Below are 21,841 nucleotides of genomic sequence, written 5' to 3' on the forward strand. Positions count from 1 at the left end.
AAGGGAATATTCTGAAAAACATATAATAATTATGAAAGTATCATTTTAAAAGTATTGATTCGGCCTATAAGACATCGGGAGATGTAGCCATGTATTAAATCTATCAGTAATTTCATTTATTAATGACTCATAGTTAAGCTGAACAATAGTCTAAATTTGGAAGAATTTGTATTCCTAAGTAAGTAAACTTTGGGACTGATTTGAATTGTGAGACCACAGCTGGCGGGTTCTCCCTTTCTTTATGTAGTAGTAAAATTGAAGATTTTAATTTTGTTGACCAAATAACCTGAAATATAGCCAAACTCATGAATTAGATTCAGCAAAGCAGGGATAGATGACTTCAGATTAGAAATAAAAAATAAAATTACATCATCTGCATATAATGAGAGCCTATGTTCTACCTGATCTATTGAAATTCCTGTTATATGAGAATGTGCTCGTATAGCTATGGCGAAGGGTTCCATTGCTAAAGTGAATAGCAACGGCGATAACGGGCAGCCTTGGCGACTTCCACGTTTGATTAAAATAGTTTTGGACACATTTTTGTTTGTTAAAATCTCAGCAGTTGGGTGTAAGTAGAATAGCTGTACCCATTTTCGAAATACTGGTCCTAATCCAAAACGAGTTAACACATTAAACAGATATGCCCACTCTACCCTATCGAACGCTTTTTCAACATCCAGGGAGAGAAGGGCTATATCTTTAATGCTTTGAGATCTCTGAATAATATTGAGAAGCCTTCTTACATTGTGCAGGCCTTGCCGACCTGAAATAAAACCATTTTGATCCCTGTGAATGATTGATGGAAGAATTTCCTGTAACCGCATTGCTAGCAGTTTACAAAGTATCTTTACGTCTGAATTAAGCAGGCTTATTGGCCTCATATTTTCACATTTGTTGCTAGGTTTTCCAGGTTTTGGTAGTAGAATAATTAAAGCCTGCACAATGTAAGAAGGCTTCTCAGGCTCTTGAGTTTGGAAGTTTGCCTTTTGTAAAAGCTTCTTGGAACATTTCAAATATTGGTTTTGCCAGCTTTGCTTTATACACTTTATAAAAATCTGATGGAAACCAATCAGGTCCAGGTTTTTTATTTGTGCTCATTTTGTCAATAGTTTTATTTCTTGTTCACTAATCATTGCATCCAATTGTTGCTTAATAAAATCAGTTATAGTAGGTATGGTTATCTTATCCAAGAATGCATTGTGTGTATCAGTGTCCACAGTGCACTGAGATTCGTATAGTTTTTCATAATAATTTTTGAATTCCGTGTTTATTTCAGTTGGGTCTACTAGCGTTTCCCCCTTTGAGTTTATTATTGAATTGATGTTTTTTTTTGTACTTCCAGTTGCTTTACTTGCCATGCTAAAATCCTACCAGGTTTTTCTCCCTGTTCATAAAAAGATTGGTTTAATCGTAATATATTAGAAGCTGCCCGATCTGCTGACTCTTTATTATAGTGTGCTCTCAATAACATCAACTTTCTTTCCACTGATGGCTTCCTATTTTTGAAGACCTGCCTCTCTAAGTTCTGTATTTTTTCTTCAAGCTGTTGTCTTTTCTTACGTTGTTCTTTAGATTTTGAAGTAGTGTATGAAATTATACAACCCCTGGCAAAAATTATGGAATCATCGGCCTCGGAGGATGTTCATTCAGTTTTTTAATTTTGTAGAAAAAAAGCAGATCACAGACATGACACAAACTAAAGTCATTTCAATGGCAACTTTCTGGCTTTAAGAAACACTATAAGAAATCAAGAAAAAAAGATTGTGGCAGTCAGTAACGGTTACGTTTTTAGACCAAGCAGAGGAAAAAATTATGGAATCACCCTGTAAATTTTCATCCCCAAAACTAACAACCTGCATCATATCAGATCTGCTCGTTAGTCTGCATCTAAAAAGGAGTGATCACACCTTGGAGAGCTGTTGCACCAAGTGGACTGACATGAATCATGGCTCCAACACGAGAGATGTCAGTTGAAACAAAGGAGAGGATTATCAAACTCTTAAAAGAGAGTAAATCATCACGCAATGTTGCAAAAGATGTTGGTTGTTCACAGTCAGCTGTGTCTAACTCTGGACCAAATACAACATGGGAAGGTTGTTAAAGGCAAACATACTGGTAGACCAAGGAAGACATCAAAGCGTCAAGACAGAAAACTTAAAGCAATATGTCTCAAAAATTGAAAAATGTACAACAAAACAAATGAGGAACGAATGGGAGGAAACTGGAGTCAACGTCTGTGACCGAACTGTAAGAAACCGCCTAAAGGAAATGGGATTTACATACAGAAAAGCTAAACGAAAGGCATCATTAACACCTAAACAGAAAAAAACAAGGTTACAATGGGCTAAGGAAAAGCAATTGTGGACTGTGGATGACTGGATGAAAGTCATATTCAGTGATGAATCTCGAATCTGCATTGGGCAAGGTGATGATGCTGGAACTTTTGTTTGGTGCCGTTCCAATGAGATTTATAAAGATGACTGCCTGAAGAGAACATGTAAATTTCCACAGTCATTGATGATATGGGGCTGCATGTCAGGTAAAGGCACTGGGGAGATGGCTGTCATTACATCATCAATAAATGCACAAGTTTATGTTGATAGTTTGGACAATTGAAAGGATGTTTGGGGATGATGAAATCATTTTTCAAGATGATAATGCATCTTGCCATAGAGCAAAAACTGCAAAAACATTCCTTGCAAAAAGACGCATAGGGTCAATGTCAATGAGCAGATCTGATTTGATGCAGGTGTTAATTTGGGGGATGAAAATTTACAGGGTGATTCCATAATTTTTTCCTCAGAATTGAGTGATTCCATATTTTTTTCCTCTGCTTGGTCTAAAAAAGTAACTGTTACTGACTGCTACAATCTTTTTTTTCCTGATTTCTTATAGTGTTCTTAAAGCCAGAAAGTTGCCATTTGAAATGACTTTAGTTTTGTGTCATGTCTGTGATCTGCTTTTTTTCTACAAAATTAAACAACTGAATGAACATCCTCTGAGGCCGGTGATTCCATAATTTTAGCCAGGGGTTGTATAGCCCCTTATACAGGCCTTAAAGGTGTCCCATTTGATACAGGCTGTTGTTTGTGTAGTATTTAAACTAAAATATTCATCTATTTTATTTCCTATATAAGCAACAAATGATTCGTCTTTGAGACATTTTTGATGTAAGCACCATCTAGGAGGGTCTATTATTGAATTATAAACATATTTTAAACTGCACGAGGCATGGTCTGAAATAGTAATTCCATCATATGTACAATCTATTATGTTGGACAACAAGTCTGCCGAAACCAGAAAATAATCTATGCGCGAGTAAGAATTAAATGTTTTGGAATAACAGGAGTATGTAACTTCAGTAGGATTAAAATGTCGCCAAATGTCTATCATCTGTAACTCCTTCATAAAGGTCTGGATGATTTCTCTGCATTGATGATGAGTTTGGTCAATTCCAGTTGAACGATCTATAGCTGGGCTCAAAACACAGTTCCAATCTCCACCGATAATGCTCTTTCCTGGGAGAGAGGAGATAGGTTTTTCACAAATTTATTCCTAACTATCATCATCATTTGGTCCATATACATTGATTAGGTTAAGGGACTCTTTTAACCTCTTTTGGATGATTAGGTATCTTCCGAATTTATCTTTTATTACATTCACGACTTGAAAAGGTACTAATTCATGTATTAATGTAATGACTCCTCGAGCTCTTGTTGTAAATGAAGAAGCATACATCGCGCCCTGCCACCTTCTGCTTATCCTGATATTTTCACTCTCAAGAGTCTGTCTCCTGCAAAAATACTATTTTTGAGCCCAAATCCTTTATTTTATTCATGACTTGCTTGATCTTTTTCATTTTTTGTAAACTCCTGCAGTTCCATGAAATATATTTAATTTCAGGTTTTTGTGTTATCTAAACAAATAAAATACCTTTGTTACAGAATATAAGTGTCTGGGAGGGAACAAATATTCGAACATTAGAACGCAAACCAAAAACCATAAACAACACACATACATATACCCCTTTTCCAGCTAGCTGGGTCACCCCATGAAATGTTCTTTTTCCATCCGCTATCATCACAGATCTTACGATCTGAACTACTATCATTAGTGTAACATTTATACGCCTACCTGCTACTGGTTTCAGATAATAGATCCCTTTTTTAATTTTATTTTTTATCTTATTAGTTATTTATATCTTTTTTCTTTCCTTTACTTTCCTTCCTTTCCCTTCTTCTCTTTTTAATAGACAATATTTACTCTAGTTTGAGAGAAAAAAAAAACATGTATGAAGTAAATAAACAGATGAGTTAAAGTAAAGATGTATACATATGATTGTCAGTTATTATTGTTTACTATCAAATTTTCTAATAATGGTGGTGGTGATAACAAATACAAGTCTTTCCCAAATTAACAGCAATGTTTAACAGTACCTTTACACCCCAGTCAGTTTGTTTTTTCAGTGTCCATCTGGATCTTCATAACAAAATTCTTGGCCTCCGCTGGAGAGTTAAACTTATAGACGGTCTGCTTGTATGTCAGCACCAGCGTTGATGGGGAGAGAATGCTATGTCTCACTCCAAGCTGGCGCAACTGGTTACGCACCTCGTCGAACTGTTTGCGCTGCTTGTGCACCTCTGTAGCGATGTCAGTAAACAGTCTCACACGATGGTTCTTGTACAGGACATCCTTCTTTGTTTTTGTGGCCCTGAACACCATTTCTTTTTGTTTGTAGTTGAGAAAACGCATGAGTACCGTTCTCGGCGGAGCGTCAGTGTCCCTTTTTGGCCCGATGAGATGTGCCCTTTCCAGCTCCAGTGAATGACGCATGGGACTCAGATCCAGAATGTCAGGCAGCCAGCTCTCTAAAAATCCACACATATCCACGCCTTCACTGTTTTCAGGGAGACCCACCAGCCTGAGATTATTCAAACGTGACCTCATTTCCATATCGACTACTTTATCTTCGAGGTGTTTGTTTCTCTGCTGTAAGTTTTCGACCACAACTTTTAAATCCACTTGTTTGTCCTCTACTGTGGAAAGGCGCACCTCCGCTTGTGACAGCCGCTCTGTGCACTCCGACACCTCCTTTTTTGTGTCCTCCAATACTTTCAATACGCAGTCAAACTTTCCAATAAACTCTGCCCTCAAGTTACGCAACTCTCCCAGAATTTCGTCTTTAGAGTGCAGATTATCTTTGCTGGGTGCAGATGTCTTGACGGCGTGTACCTCCACATTGGCGTCTTCACCTGTGCTGGTAGTTGCTTCAGTATTAGCGTCTGTGCTAATAGCATTAGCTTCTTGGCTAGCGGTCGGCTCTACTCCATGCGGACCATAATCTGTCAGTTTAGACTGCGTAGTTTTGAATTTTTCTTTCCCACCTTTTCCGGGGCCAGGCATATTTAGCTATCTAAATTTCACAGTTTTAGAGCAGTTTTCGTTGTTGTAGTGAGGATTAGTCAGAATTGTTGTAGAGAGCAGGATTGAGCGTGACTGTCTAGCTCGCGGCCATACCGGAACTCTCCTCATAGACTATCTTACTAAGAATAATCTCTTTGAGCCACTGCAGTCTGCTTTTAAAAAATATCATTCCACAGATACGGCTCTCACTAAAGTGGTGAATGATCTTCTGCTTACAATGGATTCGGACACCACTACGGTTCCGTTACTGTTAGATTTCAGTGCTGCATTTGATACAGTGGATCATCATCTTCTACTTGATAGGCTGGAAAATCATTTTGGGATTACTGGGAGTGCCCTTGCATGGCTGACGTCATACTTGACCAGTCGTTCTCACTGTGTTTTGTACAGTAACACTCCCTCGAACCTTAGTGACATAAAATTTGGGGTTCCTCGGGGGTCTGTCTTAGGCCCCCTGCTTTTCTCCCTTTATATAGCACCCCTTGGGCACATATTGCGGCGTTTTGGGATTACCTTTCACTGCTATGCAGATGATACTCAGTTATATATGCCGATAACTGCTGGTAATCTCGTTAACATAAAATCCTTAGAAGATTGCCTTGCAGCAGTGAGAAGTTGGATGTCTAGAAACGTCCTACTTTTAAACTCTGAAAAGACTGAAATGATGGTTCTTGGTCCAGTGAGACATCGGCATCAATTTGACCAGTTAACACTCAGCCTAGGCTCATGTATCATACATCATACTGACAAAGTGAGGAACCTTGGGGTAATTTTTGATCCTTCATTGTCCTTTGGCCTCGATATTAGAAATATTACTAGAACTGCTTTCTTCCACCTGCGAAATATAGTGAAGATTCGTCCCATCCTGTCTATGGCTAATGCTGAGACCCTGATCCATGCATTCATCTTTTAGATTGGACTACTGCAATGTTCCGTTTTCTGGTTTACCGCAGTCTAGCATTAGGGCTCTCCAATTGGTTCAGAATGCTGCAGCCAGACATTTGACACGAAGTAGAAAGTTTGACCACATTACACCCATTTTGGCGTCTCTTCACTGGCTTCCTGTCCCACTGAGATCAGATTTTAAGGTTCTGCTACTAACCTGTAAAATTATTCATGGACTGGCACCTCCCTACCTAGCTGACCTAATTAAACCTTACATACCGGCCCGGGCTTTACGTTCTCAGGGTGCAGGACTACTTTGTGTCCCTAGGGTGAACAAGAAGTCTGCGGGTCACAGAGCTTTCTCTTATTGTGCCCCTGTTCTGTGGAATGGTCTCCCTGCGTCAATAAAACAATCAGATTCTGTGGGGATTTTCAAGTCCAGACTTAACACGCACTTATTTTCCCTTTTGTATGGCTAGCATACTGGTACAGTTTTGTTTTACGCTTTTTCTTTTAGTTCATGTTATTAGTAATTGGAGCGGGCTGCGGCCTCAATTTCACCTAAATTCTGGGTCTTTTAGTAAAGCTTAGGGCTAGCGGCCGGCGATCACCTTAGTATTTCTTCTGTTTTTCTTGTTGATTAATGCTGGCAAATTATACAGAATTTTTTTGTCTTTCTGATGCCTGATTCTGTTTTTTTTTTTTTTTTCTCTGTTTAAGGTGCAGCTCCATCCAGAGATGGGAGTTGTTTGTGTTGGCGACCCTCCTGTCCTGTGCACCAACAGCAATGCTTGTACAACCCCTGGCAAAAATTATGGAATCACCGGCCTCGGAGGATGTTCATTCAGTTGTTTAATTTTGTAGAAAAAAGCAGATCACAGACATGACACAAAACTAAAGTCATTTCAAATGGCAACTTTCTGGCTTTAAGAAACACTGTAAGAAATCAGGAAAAAAAAATTGTGGCAATCAGTAATGGTTAGTTTTTTAGACCAAGCAGAGGGAAAAAAATATGGACTCACTCAATTCTGAGGAATAAATTATGGAATCACCCTGTAAATTGTCATCCCCAAAACTTAACACCTGCGTCAAATCAGATCTGCTCATTAGTCTGCATCTAAAAAGGAGTGATCACACCTTGGAGAGCTGTTGCACCAAGTGGACTGACATGAATCATGGCTCCAACACGAGAGATGTCAGTTGAAACAAAGGAGAGGATTATCAAACTCTTAAAAAAGGGTAAATCACTCAATGTTGCAAAAGATGTTGGTTGTTCAGTCAGCTGTGTCTAAACTCTGGACTAAATACAAACATGGGAAGGTTGTTAAAGGCAAACATACTGGTAGACCAAGGAAGACATCAAAGCGTCAAGACAGAAAACTTAAAGCAATATGTCTCAAAAATCGAAAATGCACAACAAAACAAATGAGGAACGAATGGGAGGAAACTGGACTCAACGTCTGTGACCGAACTGTAAGAAACCGCCTAAAGGAAATGGGATTTACATACAGAAAAGCTAAATGAAAGCCACCATTAACACCTAAACAGAAAAAAAACAAGGTTACAATGGGCTAAGGAAAAGCAATTGTGGACTGTGGATGACTGGATGAAAGTCATATTCAGTGATGAATCTCGAATCTGCATTGGGCAAGGTGATGATGCTGGAACTTTTGTTTGGTGCTGTTCTAATGAGATTTATAAAGATGACTGCCTGAAGAGAACATGTAAATTTCCACAGTCATTGATATGGGGCTGCATGTCAGGTAAAGGCACTGGGGAGATGGCTGTCATTACATCATCAATAAATGCACAAGTTTACGTTGATATTTTGGACACTTATCCTATCAATTGAAAGGATGTTTGGGGATGATGAAATCATTTTTCAAGATGATAATGCATCTTGCCATAGAGCAAAAACTGTGAAAACATTCCTTGCAAAAAGACACATGGGGTCAATGTCATGGCCTGCAAATCCAATTGAAGGAAATTGAAGAAAATGGTCCATGACAAGGCTCCAACCAGCAAAGCTGATCTGGCAACAGCAATCAGAGAAAGTTGGATCCAGATTGATGAAGAGTACTGTTTGTCACTCATTAAGTCCATGCCTCAGACTGCAAGCTGTTATAAAAGCCAGAGGTAGTGCAACAAAATACTAGTGATGTGTTGGAGTGTTCTTTTGTTTTTCATGATTCCATAAAATTTTTTTTTCCCTGATTTCTTATAGTGTTTCTTAAAGCCAGAAAGTTGCCATTTGAAATGACTTTAGTTTTGTGTCATGTCTGTGATCTGCTTTTTTTCTACAAAATTAAACAACTGAATGAACATCCTCCGAGGCCGGTGATTCCATCATTTTTGCCAGGGGTTGTATATTCGTCTGTGAATTATTTATGTAATTTATGTTTGTAGCATGGCCCAAGCAGAGGGTCACCCCCTGTGAGACTGGTCTGCTTGAGGTTTCTTCCTCAGAGGGAGTTTTTCCTTACCACTGTTGCTCTGGGGGTTGGTAAGGTTAGACCTTACCTGTGTGATGCGCCTTGAGGCAACTCTGTTGTGATTTGGCACTATATAAAGGAAATGAATTGAAATTGGCAGCCTAGATGTTGGGACTAATTTCACTTTGAATAAAGTAGAAGCTGGTGTAGTTCCAGAAATATTTCACACAGAACTAAATGTATAAATGGTGTTATATACTTGATAAGCTACAACAGAGGTTGTAAAATCTGTTGTACAGAGGGTACATAATCATGTTTGAGTTAAAATGGGAGAATAGCACTCTGGTTCCATGGATACTGTTATGGCAGAGCAAAAAGGTCATAGTTCCCACTTGGATTTGTATTTAACAATATGAATATAAGTTGTTTTTTTTTTTTTTTTAAGTGACAAAGTTTTTTTAATTCGGCACACAAAATATTCAAATAGAAAAAAATGAACAATTACACAGACAAAACTAGTGAGTCCGAAAGGGTGTGGGCTGAAGCAAAGCTTATTAGCGCCCACTAGTACAAGTCCAACAATTCTAATCAGTCATATTTACATAAATATAAATTCACTACTACATGTCGACACACAGACATACACATCAATATACTATTCACTTATAATTATATTTATATAGTACCAGATCATAAGAAAGTAGAATCAAGGCACTTTACGCCAGTAAGGACTAACCTTACCAACCCCCAGAGCAAGCACTAGGCAACTGTGGTGAGGAAAAACTCCCTATAAGGAAGAAACCTCAAGCAGACCAGGCTCTTGGGGGTGACCCTCTGCTTGGGCTGTGCCACATATACCTATATACATACGTATATACTTTACAAACATAAATATATACATACATATACACAGTCACTTATATACATATACATATACACCTACCCATATCTATGTATCTACATATGCATATACATACCCACACATTCAAATATACAATAAGTCCCACTTATAAATTGAACATTCCATATAAATCAAATTATATTTGCTTCTTTATGATACTTAGACATAATGTTCTTTTTGAGTAGTTTCTTAAATCTCACTAAGGTACTACTCATTCTAACCTCTGAACATTTGTTCCATTTCCTCACCCCAACCACACACACAAAACCCTTTACATTTGTTCTTACTGGTGGTTTCATAAAAATTGCACAACCTCTTAAACTATATCTGGATTCCCTCAATCGGAACAGACTCTGGACATGTCTCGGTAAGGCTTGGTTTTTCGCTCGAAATAAAGTTTGAATTGTAATGTAATCGACCAAATCAATGAATTTTAATAAATTTAAAGACACAAATAGAGAATGAGTTGGTTCACGATATTGTTTATTGCAGATGATTCGTATGGCTCGTTTTTGCAAAAGGAATATTGGATTGGTATTTGATTTGTAAGTGTTTCCCCATGACTCAACACAATATGTCATATATGGTACCATCAGAGAATGATATAAAGTAAGTAACCCTTCTTGCAGCAGTAGGTCTTTGGCTTTATACAAAATGGCTATAGTTTTTGACAATTTTGATTTCACATAATTTATATGTGGTTTCCAGCTAAGTTTATTATCAATTATAACACCTAAAAATTTATTCTGTTACTAACTCAATTTCCTTATTGTTTATAGTTAAATTTTTACATTTGGGTGCCTGTTTATTTCCAAATATAATACATTTAGTTTTCCCAAGGTTGAGTGACAACTTATTAGCGTCAAACCAAACCTTAAATTTTTCCAGTTCTTTCTCCACTATGTCCAGAAGCTGTTCAAGATTTTCACCGCTACAGAACACAGTTGTATCATCCGCAAAAAGGACACATCTCAGTGAACTCGACACCCAACTTATATCATTTATATAGATTATAAACAACAAAGGACCCAGCACTGAGCCCTGCGGCACCCCACATGTGACATCCCTGAGTTCAGAATTTGTATTATTGAATTGAACATACTGAAATCTGCTTTGTAAATAACTAGCTATCCATTCATATGCCAGACCTCTGATTCCATATTTCTGCAGTTTACTTAATAGTATTCCATGGTTAATTGTGTCATACGCTTTCTGTAAATAAAAAAAAACACCTATTGTGTATTGTTTATTATCAATTGCAGTTGCTATACTTTCCACAAAGTCCATCAAAGCATGTGATGTAGTTCGAGACCTTCTGAATCCATATTGTTCTTCACAAATGATGTTATGCTTCAGTAAATAATCATTTAATCTTTTAGCAAATATTTTTTCCAAAATTTTGGAAAATTGTGGCAGGAGTGATATAGGTCTATAATTAGAAAATGTGTGTTTGTCACCAGTTTTAAACAGAGGAATTACTTTGGCTATTTTCATTTGAGAAGGAAATTTACCAGTACTTAGTGACATATTGCAAATATAATTGAACGGTTTTACTATACAATCAATAACTTTTTTTAATAAAGCCATATCCAAATTATTAAAATCAGTCGATTTCTTACTTTTTGAACCATGAACCAGATCAAGAATTTCCCTTTCATGAGTACCACCAATGAACACTGAAACAGATTTGTTAAACGTTGAATTATTTACCCAGAAGTTATTAGTTGATGAGTCAATCTTACTGGCAAGATTTTTACCCACATTAACGAAGTATTCATTAAAGTGTTCAGCAATAGACTCGTCGTTATCAATCGTGATGTAGTTGTTACTCTGAAAAAATGAAGGATAATCTCTAGTTACGCTATTCTTTTTTACTATTTCATTTAATATGTTCCATGTGTTTTTGATGTTATTTCTATTTTTGACAAGTAACTCATTATAATGTTTTTTTTACTGAGTCTCATGATATTGATTAACTTATTCTTATATGTTTTATACTTACTTTCAGCTTCCTTAGTTCGTAGTTTTATGAATTGTTTATATAGTACGTTTTTCTTTTTACATGCCCTCTGAAGTCCCTTAGTTATCCATGGTTTGTTGCTATATTGATTTCTATATATTTTGTCAACAAATGGACAGTGTTTATTATACAAACTGGAAAAAATGGAAATGAAAGCATCATATGACCTGTCAACATCAACAAAAACATCTGACCAATTCTGACTTGACAAATCCTCCCTTAAATTATCAATTGTTTCAGGTGTTACTTTTCTACTCATGAATTTGATATTGCTTCGATACTTACAACAACCCTCCAATGCAAAGACTGAGAAAACTGGCAAGTGATCACTGATATCACTGACCAGTAGTCCCCCACTAAGATTACCGGATATAACGTTAGTTAAAATGTTGTCAATGAGAGTTGTTGAGTCCATAGTTATTCTGCTAGGATGAATGATGGTTGGAAACAGTCCTAAACAGTACAAGGTGTTTATAAATGAGGTCATTTGTGGATGATTACCTCATATGCTACTGCACAAAGGTTTCACTTCTGTGAATTTTGAAAAAAATGTATTTGTTTCATCATCGGTATGTCAAAAGTTAAAATGTGAGACTTGTAATGGGACCCCCCCCCACACTATTTCATTAAAGAATCTAATCTAATTGGTTATTAAGTTAGTCATTTTCATGCACTTTCACCCCTGTTTGTCTGTCATTTTTCTTGCATTTAGTCAGAAATATTCCACGTTTAGCAGTTTGTCAGCTTGTAGTCGTATTAAATGTACCTGATATTTTTTGCATAATACTGCATTTGTATGCAGGCTTGGGGAGTAACGGAATACATGTAACGGCATTATGTAATTAGGATACAAAAAAAGGTAACTGTATTCCGCTAGTTACAGACAAAAACACATATTCAGATTACAGGTATATTTAGTAAAAATGGGGATTAGTTCGCAGGATTATAATCATTATCTCATTATTTTAAGGTGCAAATTAAAAAAAAAAAAAATCCCCAGTCTTGTCAAACAATTTTAATCATGAACGACAAGTATTTTAACTAGACATTGGTCTTGCAGTGGAAAATATCAACTAGACATAAGTGAAGAGTTAATGGTCCATGTCATAGGGCGACACAGGTACGGCAGGAGACATACAGCTGTTTATCATCCAAATATCACAGACAAAGTGACAAGAATAACCAAAACCACTTACTTATGGAAGGAAATATTGTCTCCCTTGTTCCTCTGTTTGTGGCTTTGCCAACGTGCGCAGCTTTCCGGCATATTCCACCTGTTTCTTGAACTTCTATGCACGCAAATCACTAACTTACCCGGAATTAAAATGGCGATCACGCCTCCTTACTGACAGTATTTACTTAATGGTTTTCATTATGCTGCTGTTCTTATTTTGAAAGTTCAATAAGTGGACTGATATGTTAAACATGGTGCGAATGCTATGTGAAAGACTAAAATAAGATAATTTTATGTTTACTGAACAAGTAGCAGACTTTTTTTTTGTTTCGTATATTGTTCTGCAAGCCACTTTTAATTACAAATTCATCCGCACACCGCCTGAGTTTTCATTATCCTTCATTTGTTTGGCATTTTTTGTTAAAAATTTAGCAGGTGAACACCGGGTGTGTTTAAAACAATATTGTGGTGCTCTTTATTCATAATCAATCAATCAATCAATTTTTTTATATAGCGCCAAATCGCAACAAACGGTTGCCCCAAGGCGCTTTATATTGTAAGGCAAGGCCATACAATAATTATGTAAAACCCCAACGGTCAAAACGACCCCCTGTGAGCAAGCACTTGGCTACAGTGGGAAGGAAAAACTCCCTTTTAACAGGAAGAAACCTCCAGCAGAACCAGGCTCAGGGAGGGGCAGTCTTCTGCTGGGACTGGTTGGGGCTGAGGGAGAGAACCAGGAAAAAGACATGCTGTGGAGGGGAGCAGAGATCGATCACTAATGATTAAATGCAGAAGTAAAACGGAGCATGCCATGTAAAAAGTTTTATTTTTGCTTAATAAACTGTACTATGTGGTCAAGACTATTTATATTTAGTTTCTTTTGTCTGTATTAGCATATTTGATATTGGAGTAATCCAGAAGTACTTACTTCTGGAGTAGACCAGAAGTAATTGAAAGTAATCAAATTACATTACTTTAATATTATGGTACTTGGATTACGTTACTGACTACATTTTTCAACAGGTAACTAGTAACTGTATCGGAATACATTTTTAAAGTAACCCTCCCAACCCTGTTTGTATGCATATTCATTTTCAGCTGGACAGTCTGCTGTCTTAGACAGAACGATTACCAAAATACTGAAAAATGAAAAGCCAGATAAGAAGGTAAGTGATGCATCAAACATAACTGATTTTCAAGAGTACCTGTTGAAAAGGCTTTGGAAGACCACATGGATAAGTAATCGGGAATCTCCCTGTGTGTAGTATGATGGGTACACCTCTTGTCCTTTGGTTACAAGCTACAATACAGTAATTCTGGCGGAGTTTGACTACAATGGAGAACCATTGGAAACTTTCCCCATTAACCAAGCTAAGGAAAGAAGAACGATGTACTACCTGAAAGCTCATCTTATGCCTCACATCTATTGGCATGGCCTTCTCAAGTATGTACAAAGTTGTCAGCACTATATTGATAGCAGGGGGAAAATCCCAGCTATTTAATAGTTGTGTAAAAAAATATTTGCTTCTGCTTCCACCAGGGGCCTGTGGGGAGGTCCTGGACCATATAGGAAACTCCTCCATCTTGGAATGAAATAAGGTTTGCATGTTAACTGATGCAACGGAGTAAATTGATTTGAACAGGCCGTTCACAGCTTTGGTTTTTGCCAATATCACATGGACATCATGACTGATCAGAACATGTTTAACCAAATACTGGTCAGTTATGCTGCAGAAGTATAAATGGTGATGGTTATGGGTAATCACTTATCTCTTGAACTTTCTTGATTGTATTGTTGCACTAACTTTTAAAGCACATTTCACTTCTCTTTTATGAACATAACAAACACACACCCACTGTTCAATCATGCATTATAACAAATATGTAGTTAGTCATTTGCTTAGTGGAATCTCAATGTATGTTGGCATGGTCAAGAGAATTGTCCAGACAAAGCATCAGAATCAGGAAGACTGGCTGACTGTTGCAGCATGCTATATTGTTGATTTGAATAAACTTTTTGGCAGCAACAATATATACCATATATTGATGCCACCCTTTTTACCTATTGTCCTATAAATAACAGACTTGCTCACCTGTTGCACATTATAATTAAACAAACGGGTATTTTTGAGAGCAAATGGGTGTAGTTTTTAAAAAAAAAAAAACCCTCAATTATGTTCAAGGGCGCTATTTAGGTGACTTAAATAACCTTAAACGTTGCATAGTTGTTTGTGCCAAAATGGATTTAAGTATTTCAGAAACTGCTGATCAAAGATGGGATTAAGAGAATGGCCTTAAAAAAAAAAAAAAAAAAAAAAAAAAAATGAAACCTAGGCTGAGCGTCAGTTCCAGGGAGACCTATCTGCTAAGAACGAGACAATGATGCTACGGTGGGCAAACATGTTATGATTGAAAATTTCTATGGAATGCTGACAGCACCTTGTTGATCTATGCCATGAAGACTTAAAGCAGACTTAAAGGGTTCCAACCCTTTTTGCATCCAGAACTGCCAACCATTCTGCAGATGACCCCAAATAATGTCATTCATTCAGTAGCTTTTCAGAATTAACTAAATGTATTTCTTAAATTTGTTTTGCTGTTTAGAGCGAAACATGTTGATGTATATGAAGTTTTGAGAATTTGCAAATCTGATGTGAATAAAAACTGAAATTTGTCTTGTACTTATTACTCCACCAACAAAGTTGGGTTATGTTTTCGCCTTTGTCTGTTTGTGAACAGCCAGGAGCCCACAATCTTTCATATGTAGTTCTGAAATTTTTATAGAGGATTTATATCCTAATAGGCAAGAACTGATTATTTTTTCAAAGTAACAGGTCAAAGTCAGGAAAAAAATCTTGGAGAATTGGAACAATCTTTTAACATTGAATGAATTTTTAAAAATTCCTAGCTCTGTCAAAAAAAGGATTGAATTTCTTTCATACAGTAGTGTTCAGAGTAATAGTAGTGCTATGTGACTAAAAAGATTAATCCAGGTTTTGAGTATATTTCTTATTGTTACATGGGAAACAAGGTACCAGTAGATTCTCACAAATCCAACAAGACCAAGCATTCATGATATGCACACTCTTAAGGCTATGAAATTGGGCTATTAGTAAAAAAAAAAAAGTAGAAAAGAGGGTGTTCACAATAATAGTATTGTGGCATTCAGTCAGTGAGTTCATCACTTTTGTGGAACAAACAGGTGTGAATCAGGTGTCCCCTGTTTAAGGATGATGCCAGCACCTGTTGAACGTGCTTTTCTATTTGAAAGCCTGAGGAAAATGGGACGTTCAAGACATTGTTCAGAAGAACAGCGTAGTTTGATTAAAAAGTTGATTGGAGAGGAGAAAACTTGTACACAAGTGCAAAAAAATTATAGGCTGTTCATCTACAATGATCTCCAATGCTTTAAAATGGACAAAAAAAAAAGACGTGTGGAAGAAAACGGAAAACAACCATCAAAATGGATAGAAGAATAACCAGAATGGCAAAGGCTCACCCACTGATCATGACTGATGATTGATTGACCATTGATGTAAGTACTGTGACAGGCGCCTGTGTGAAGCTAATTTATTTGCAAGAATCCCCCGCAAAGTCCCTCTGTTAAATAAAAGACGTGTAGAAGAGGTTATAATTTGCCAAAGAACACATCAACTGGCCTAAAGAGAAATGCAGGAATATTTTGTGGACTGATAAGAGTAAAATTGTTCTTTTTGGGTCCAAGGGCCGCAGACAGTTTGTGAGATGACCCCCAAACTCTGAATTCAAGCCACAGTGAAGACAGTGAAGCATGGTGGTGCAAGCATCATGATGTGGGCATGTTTCTCCTACTATGGTGTTGGGCCTATATATCACATACCAGGTATCATGGATCAGTTTGGATATGTCAAAATACTTGAAGAGGCCATGTTGCCTTATGCTGAAAAGGACATGCCTGTGAAATGGATGTTTCAACAAGACAATGACCCCAAGCACAGTAGTAAATGAGCAAAACCTTGGTTCCAAACCAACAAAATTAATGCCTCGCAGATGTGCAGAAATCATGAAAAACTGTGGTTATACAACTAAATACTAGTTTAGTGATTCACAGGATTGCTAAAAAACAAAGCAGTTTGAACATAATAGTTTTGAGTTTGTAGCGTCAACAGCAGATGCTGCTATTATTGTGAACACCCCCTTTTCTACTTTTTTTTTATTTTGTTTTTTACTAATAGCCCGATTTCATAGCCTTAAGAGTGTGCATATCATGAATGTTTGGTCTTGTTGGATTTGTGAGAATCTACTGGTACCTTGTTTCCCATGTAACAATAAGGAATATACTCAAATCCTGGATTAATCTTTTTAGTCACATAGCAATATTATTCTGAACACTACTGTACAATATATAGGATGGTATCCTTTATCATCTGACAGTTCGATCAGATTCTGATCCAGATTACAGATTTTATGGACATTTAAATTTAACATTGAAAACCCCATTTAATGTATATTTTATGTTATGTCTTAATCAAACATGCCCCAATCACTCTCATATTTGAAAGTGAGGTGCAGACTGGCACTCACTGTCGCTTGACAAAGTTTGATCAGGCGCACCTCATCTCGACAGAACACCGGATCTGATCCAGATTGTGGCTTTTGTGGACATTTGAATTTAATACTGAAAAGCCCATTTTGTGTACATTTCACATGCAAACTGGCACAGTCAATGAGTAGACTCTTTGACTGATCCGCATCTGATCTGGAATACTGATTTGTCTGAGCACATTACATGTTTCCATTGGATCATAATCCAACCTAGATGCCTCTGAGCCCAGAGAAGTTTCTCTTCTGGACACTGTTAACATGAGAGGGTGGGATGGAGGTCACAGCTCTCAGGAAGAAGCTGTTCCTCAGTTACTCCATGAGCCAGTCATCAATTTTTGACCTAATTGGTACCACTTAAAGTGAAGAAACGACACTTAGCATCCAGCCTCAGTGTATCATGGCCTACACAAGAATGTATGATAGCCATCCCAGGGTGGTAGCTGTAGCCAGATAGGGGTCAATGAAGAATTACACAGAGGTCGAACTTTAACAATGCTCCAATCATGTTGAAAACTATATCGTATTGCTTGTCTGATCATAACAATTCCAAAAAGGTATAGTTTGGACTATCTATGATGGAATGTTCTGGAGTTATGGGGTAAAAATGGTGACAAAGATCAGTTTCAGTTTGTACAGGGGTCAAAAGTTAAAGTTGCACCAATTTCAGTAAAAATGATGCAAGTTATTGGCTGAAATAAAAGGATTAATAAATGGAATAGTTCTGACTGTGTTGAATGTTTGGTCTCCAAAGTAAAGGTCAAACAAGGTCAACATCCATTGGATTCTGACGTATGACGTTACCCTGTCACATGAAACTAAGCATGACAGATGGTGCAAACGATTCCTTATTAGATTTAACCCAAATAATAATTTGCATCATTTTTACTGAAATTGGAGCAACTTTAAATTTTGACCCCTGTACAAACTGTACTTGACCTTTGTCACCATTTTTTCTGTTTTTACCCCATAACTCCAGAACATTCTATCATAGATGGTCCAAACTATACCTTTTTGGAATTATGATCAGACAAGCAATGTGATATAGTTTTCAACATGATTGGAGCATTTTTAAAGTTTGACCTCTGTGTAATTCTTCATTGACCCCTATCTGGCTACAGCTACCACCCTGGGATGGCTATCATACATTCTTATGTAGGCCATGGTACACTGGAGCTGGATTCTAAGTGTCGTTTCTTCCCCCTTAAATGGTACCGAAAACCTGCTTGGCCCATGGACTAAGTGTGTTGGTCAGTGTCTTTATAGTACTGAATCTTTTGCCTGATGGGAAGGGGACAAACAGTTTGTGGACTGGATGGGTGGGGTCCCTGATGATATTGCTAGCCCTCCTACGTAGGCAGCAGGCATAAAATATGCCCAATCTGTCAATTTTGTATCCAACATCCTCTGTTCAATTGTAGTTATCTGAGCCAAGTCTCTCCGGTACTCTGCTGTGCAGCTGGAGTTCCCACACTGTGGCACCATAGCAGAGGATGCTTTCTGTTGTGCTCCTGTAGAAATTCGCTAGGAGCAGCGTGTGGATTCTGTCTTTCCTGAGTTTCCTCAAGAAGAAAAGTCAACTGTCCATTGCAGGTCCTTTGTGATGTGATGTCCCAGGAATTTGATGTTAATCCTCTCCATTAATGTGGTGGGGAGATGTAATTTTCCTGGATCTGCTGAAGTCTACAACAATCTCCTCTTGTTTTGGATGTGTTCAAGACACGATTGCTGTCTGAACACCACTGTGCCAGGTGTTGCACCACTTCGCTGTAGTGGGTCTCATCATCTCCTGTTGTCAGACCCCCTATTCTGGTGCTTCTGCAAATGTAACTATAGTGTTGAAGGGGTGGATGGGTGTTCAGTCATGAGTATATAGTGTGAAGAGGGCTGGGCTGAGGACACAACCCTGTGGTGCTCCTGTGTTTAGGGTGAGAGTGGATGATGTGCAATTTCCCACCTTGACATTTCATGATTTTGGTGATTCTACGTTGACTGCAGGTATGACTGTGGATGTGTTTATACGGTATATCAACCATGAGATGAGACTGGTGGCCTGATCAGGATGGGTTGAAAAATGAATTTATTGTTGGATGGAACACTGTACTGTTCTCTTGACAAGTGTAAGTAATGAACTTTTATTTTTATGGGTTTTTACAAGTTTTGCAGAGTTATAGTTGTCTGAAATAAATCCATCTCTTTAATGTGTATTCCACATCAACATGCAGCTCATTTTACAGTGTTCTTTCTTAGCAAGATAAATTGTGACATGCAAAATTCATATTTGGGTCCGATAGATATTTTCTTTAGGTTTCCAGTGTATTCTCACAAGTGACCTATACCCCAATCCACTTGGAACTGCTGGATCAAGTCAGGTGATCTCCAGGAGCAGGGTTGGTGACCCATTATGGAGTTAAATTTGTTCTTTAATACTTGCAAATGCACAGAGGGTGATTTACAAATATTCCTCGAGTTGTACACGTACTTTGTGATCCACAAACAAATTCTGTGCAAGTGAGCAACACGATGAATGCGTGTGATCGGTGATCTACAAAGGGTGAATCACACTTCACAAACAATTTTCAGTTTTGCAATTTTTTTTAACATGAAAAAAACGATATATTTCCAAATACACATTTATTTGTAAAAACCAACACTAGTTACAAATTGGAAATTTGTTTGTGGATCTCAAAACGCGTGTACAAATCAAATATTTGTAAATCACCCTCTATGCATCTGTGGGTATGACTGTTGATTTGTGCTGAGAATGTCTCAATATTCCGTAAGTGAGCAACATGATGAATGCGTGTGCTTGGTGATCCACAAATGCTGAATCACACATCACAATTTTCAGTTTTGCAAATGCCTTTTTTTTTTTTTTACACAAATGGGCAATTCTATGGCAACGGAATTACAACAGCAGCAAAATCTGGACATGGCATCTAACCATGACAGATTAGCTCAGATTGTAATTCCATTACTGTAGAATTGCCCAAATTAAAAAAATATCTATTTAGAAATAGACATTTATTTGTAAAACCCAACACACAGGTTACACAGAAATTTGTGTTTGTGGATCACAAAGCACATGTACAAATCAAGGAATATTTGTGAATCACCCTCTGTGCATGTGCAAGTATTAATTTATTTAACTCCATAGCCTGTGCAATCATCAACAGCAGCAACAAAAGGAGTCCTCTGAGAGCACAGTATCCCCTGCTGGCTAATGCTGCTTTGATACAAGTACGTTCTGGTAACATTTCAAGGTATATGATGTTTGTTTCATCAACACACATCAACTATTTGTACTTGCATCAAAAACTGTAAAATGAACTAATTTTGGTGAAGAATTTGTCATAAATCAAGAGAAACATTTCTTGCTAATGAATCAGAATAATATACTTTTCAAGGTTAACCTGTTGATTCCCACTGCACTGAAAAATATAAATGAAAAGGGAGTTTTACATTATTCAAACAATATATGTGTATTATCAACCTATAACAAGGGCTTGTACCAAGTTCCACAAAATTGCCCCTAAAAATGTGAGCAGAGTTGATTTCAGAATTTGCAGTTGTGAATCTTATGCCGTCTGTGACTCGCGTGGGAGGTCAGTTTTAGAGTTCTGGTTCAGGGCACAATGTAAAATGGACTGCATTTTATATAGCGCTTTTCCATCTGCATCAGACACTCAAGGCGCTTCACCCCGATGTCAGCAATAGGGGATTAAAGGCCTTTCCCAAGGGCCCTTAGTGATTTTCCAGTCAGGCTGGGATTTGAACCCATGATATTCTGGACTCAAGCCCAACACCTTAACCACTAGACCATCACCTTCCCTCATAATGTAAATAAACCTTGTGATGTATGGACAAGACAACATCAGGGCACAGGAGAAGTTCATCACAAGTGCTACACCTCCTCTAGATAACCCTCTCAACTTGAATGTGTCGTCATCATGATAATCGCCCGTGAACTCATTGAATCAACGCCATCCACATCCTTGCCAGCCAACATGCGCTGTGATACACCAGACCTCTGCTGGTGCTGTGGTGCATTCTGGGAAATGAAGGGGGATTATGGAAACAAAGTACCAAATGCAGGCACCCACTCATGAAACTTACAGTCTAGATTTGTTAATCAAGGGCCATAACTCTGGTAAAATGGCCCAATATGAGGATATGCTTATTACCCACCCATAACAAGGACTTGTACTGAGTTTCACAAAATTACTCCTAAAAATGTGAGAAGAGTTGATTTCAGAATGCTGGCACCCCCTCATGAAACTGACGGAGTGTAGATTTATTAATCAAGGACCATTTGTTGTGCTTAGTTATGTGGCAACATAAATCGTGTTCACCTTATTTGCCCCTTTGTCAACAAAAGATTTAGTATCCCCAACTCTTAAAATAGCTCAGCAATAATT

At 37.6% G+C, this 21,841-nt stretch overlaps 1 protein-coding gene across 2 annotated transcripts in view; it reads left to right on the forward strand.

Moving 5' to 3' along the window:
- Positions 1 to 15,166, forward strand: part of sqor (sulfide quinone oxidoreductase) — a 62,115-nt gene extending 46,949 nt beyond the window's left edge. Inside the window, exons 8-11 of one of the 2 annotated variants that reach the window (XM_034176236.1) lie at positions 13,941 to 14,008; positions 14,108 to 14,286; positions 14,383 to 14,441; positions 14,512 to 15,166. In XM_034176236.1, the coding sequence (XP_034032127.1) occupies positions 13,941 to 14,008; positions 14,108 to 14,286; positions 14,383 to 14,440 (305 nt within the window). In that variant the 3' untranslated portion in view covers position 14,441; positions 14,512 to 15,166. Of the gene's footprint in view, positions 1 to 13,940; positions 14,009 to 14,107; positions 14,287 to 14,382 lie in introns of both variants that reach the window. The other variant, XM_034176235.1, reaches the window with a different exon arrangement.
- The last annotated feature ends 6,675 nt before the right edge of the window (positions 15,167 to 21,841 follow it).

This window comes from Thalassophryne amazonica, chromosome 8, assembly GCF_902500255.1.
Source record: "Thalassophryne amazonica chromosome 8, fThaAma1.1, whole genome shotgun sequence".
Classification (NCBI taxonomy): Eukaryota; Metazoa; Chordata; class Actinopteri; order Batrachoidiformes; family Batrachoididae; genus Thalassophryne; species Thalassophryne amazonica.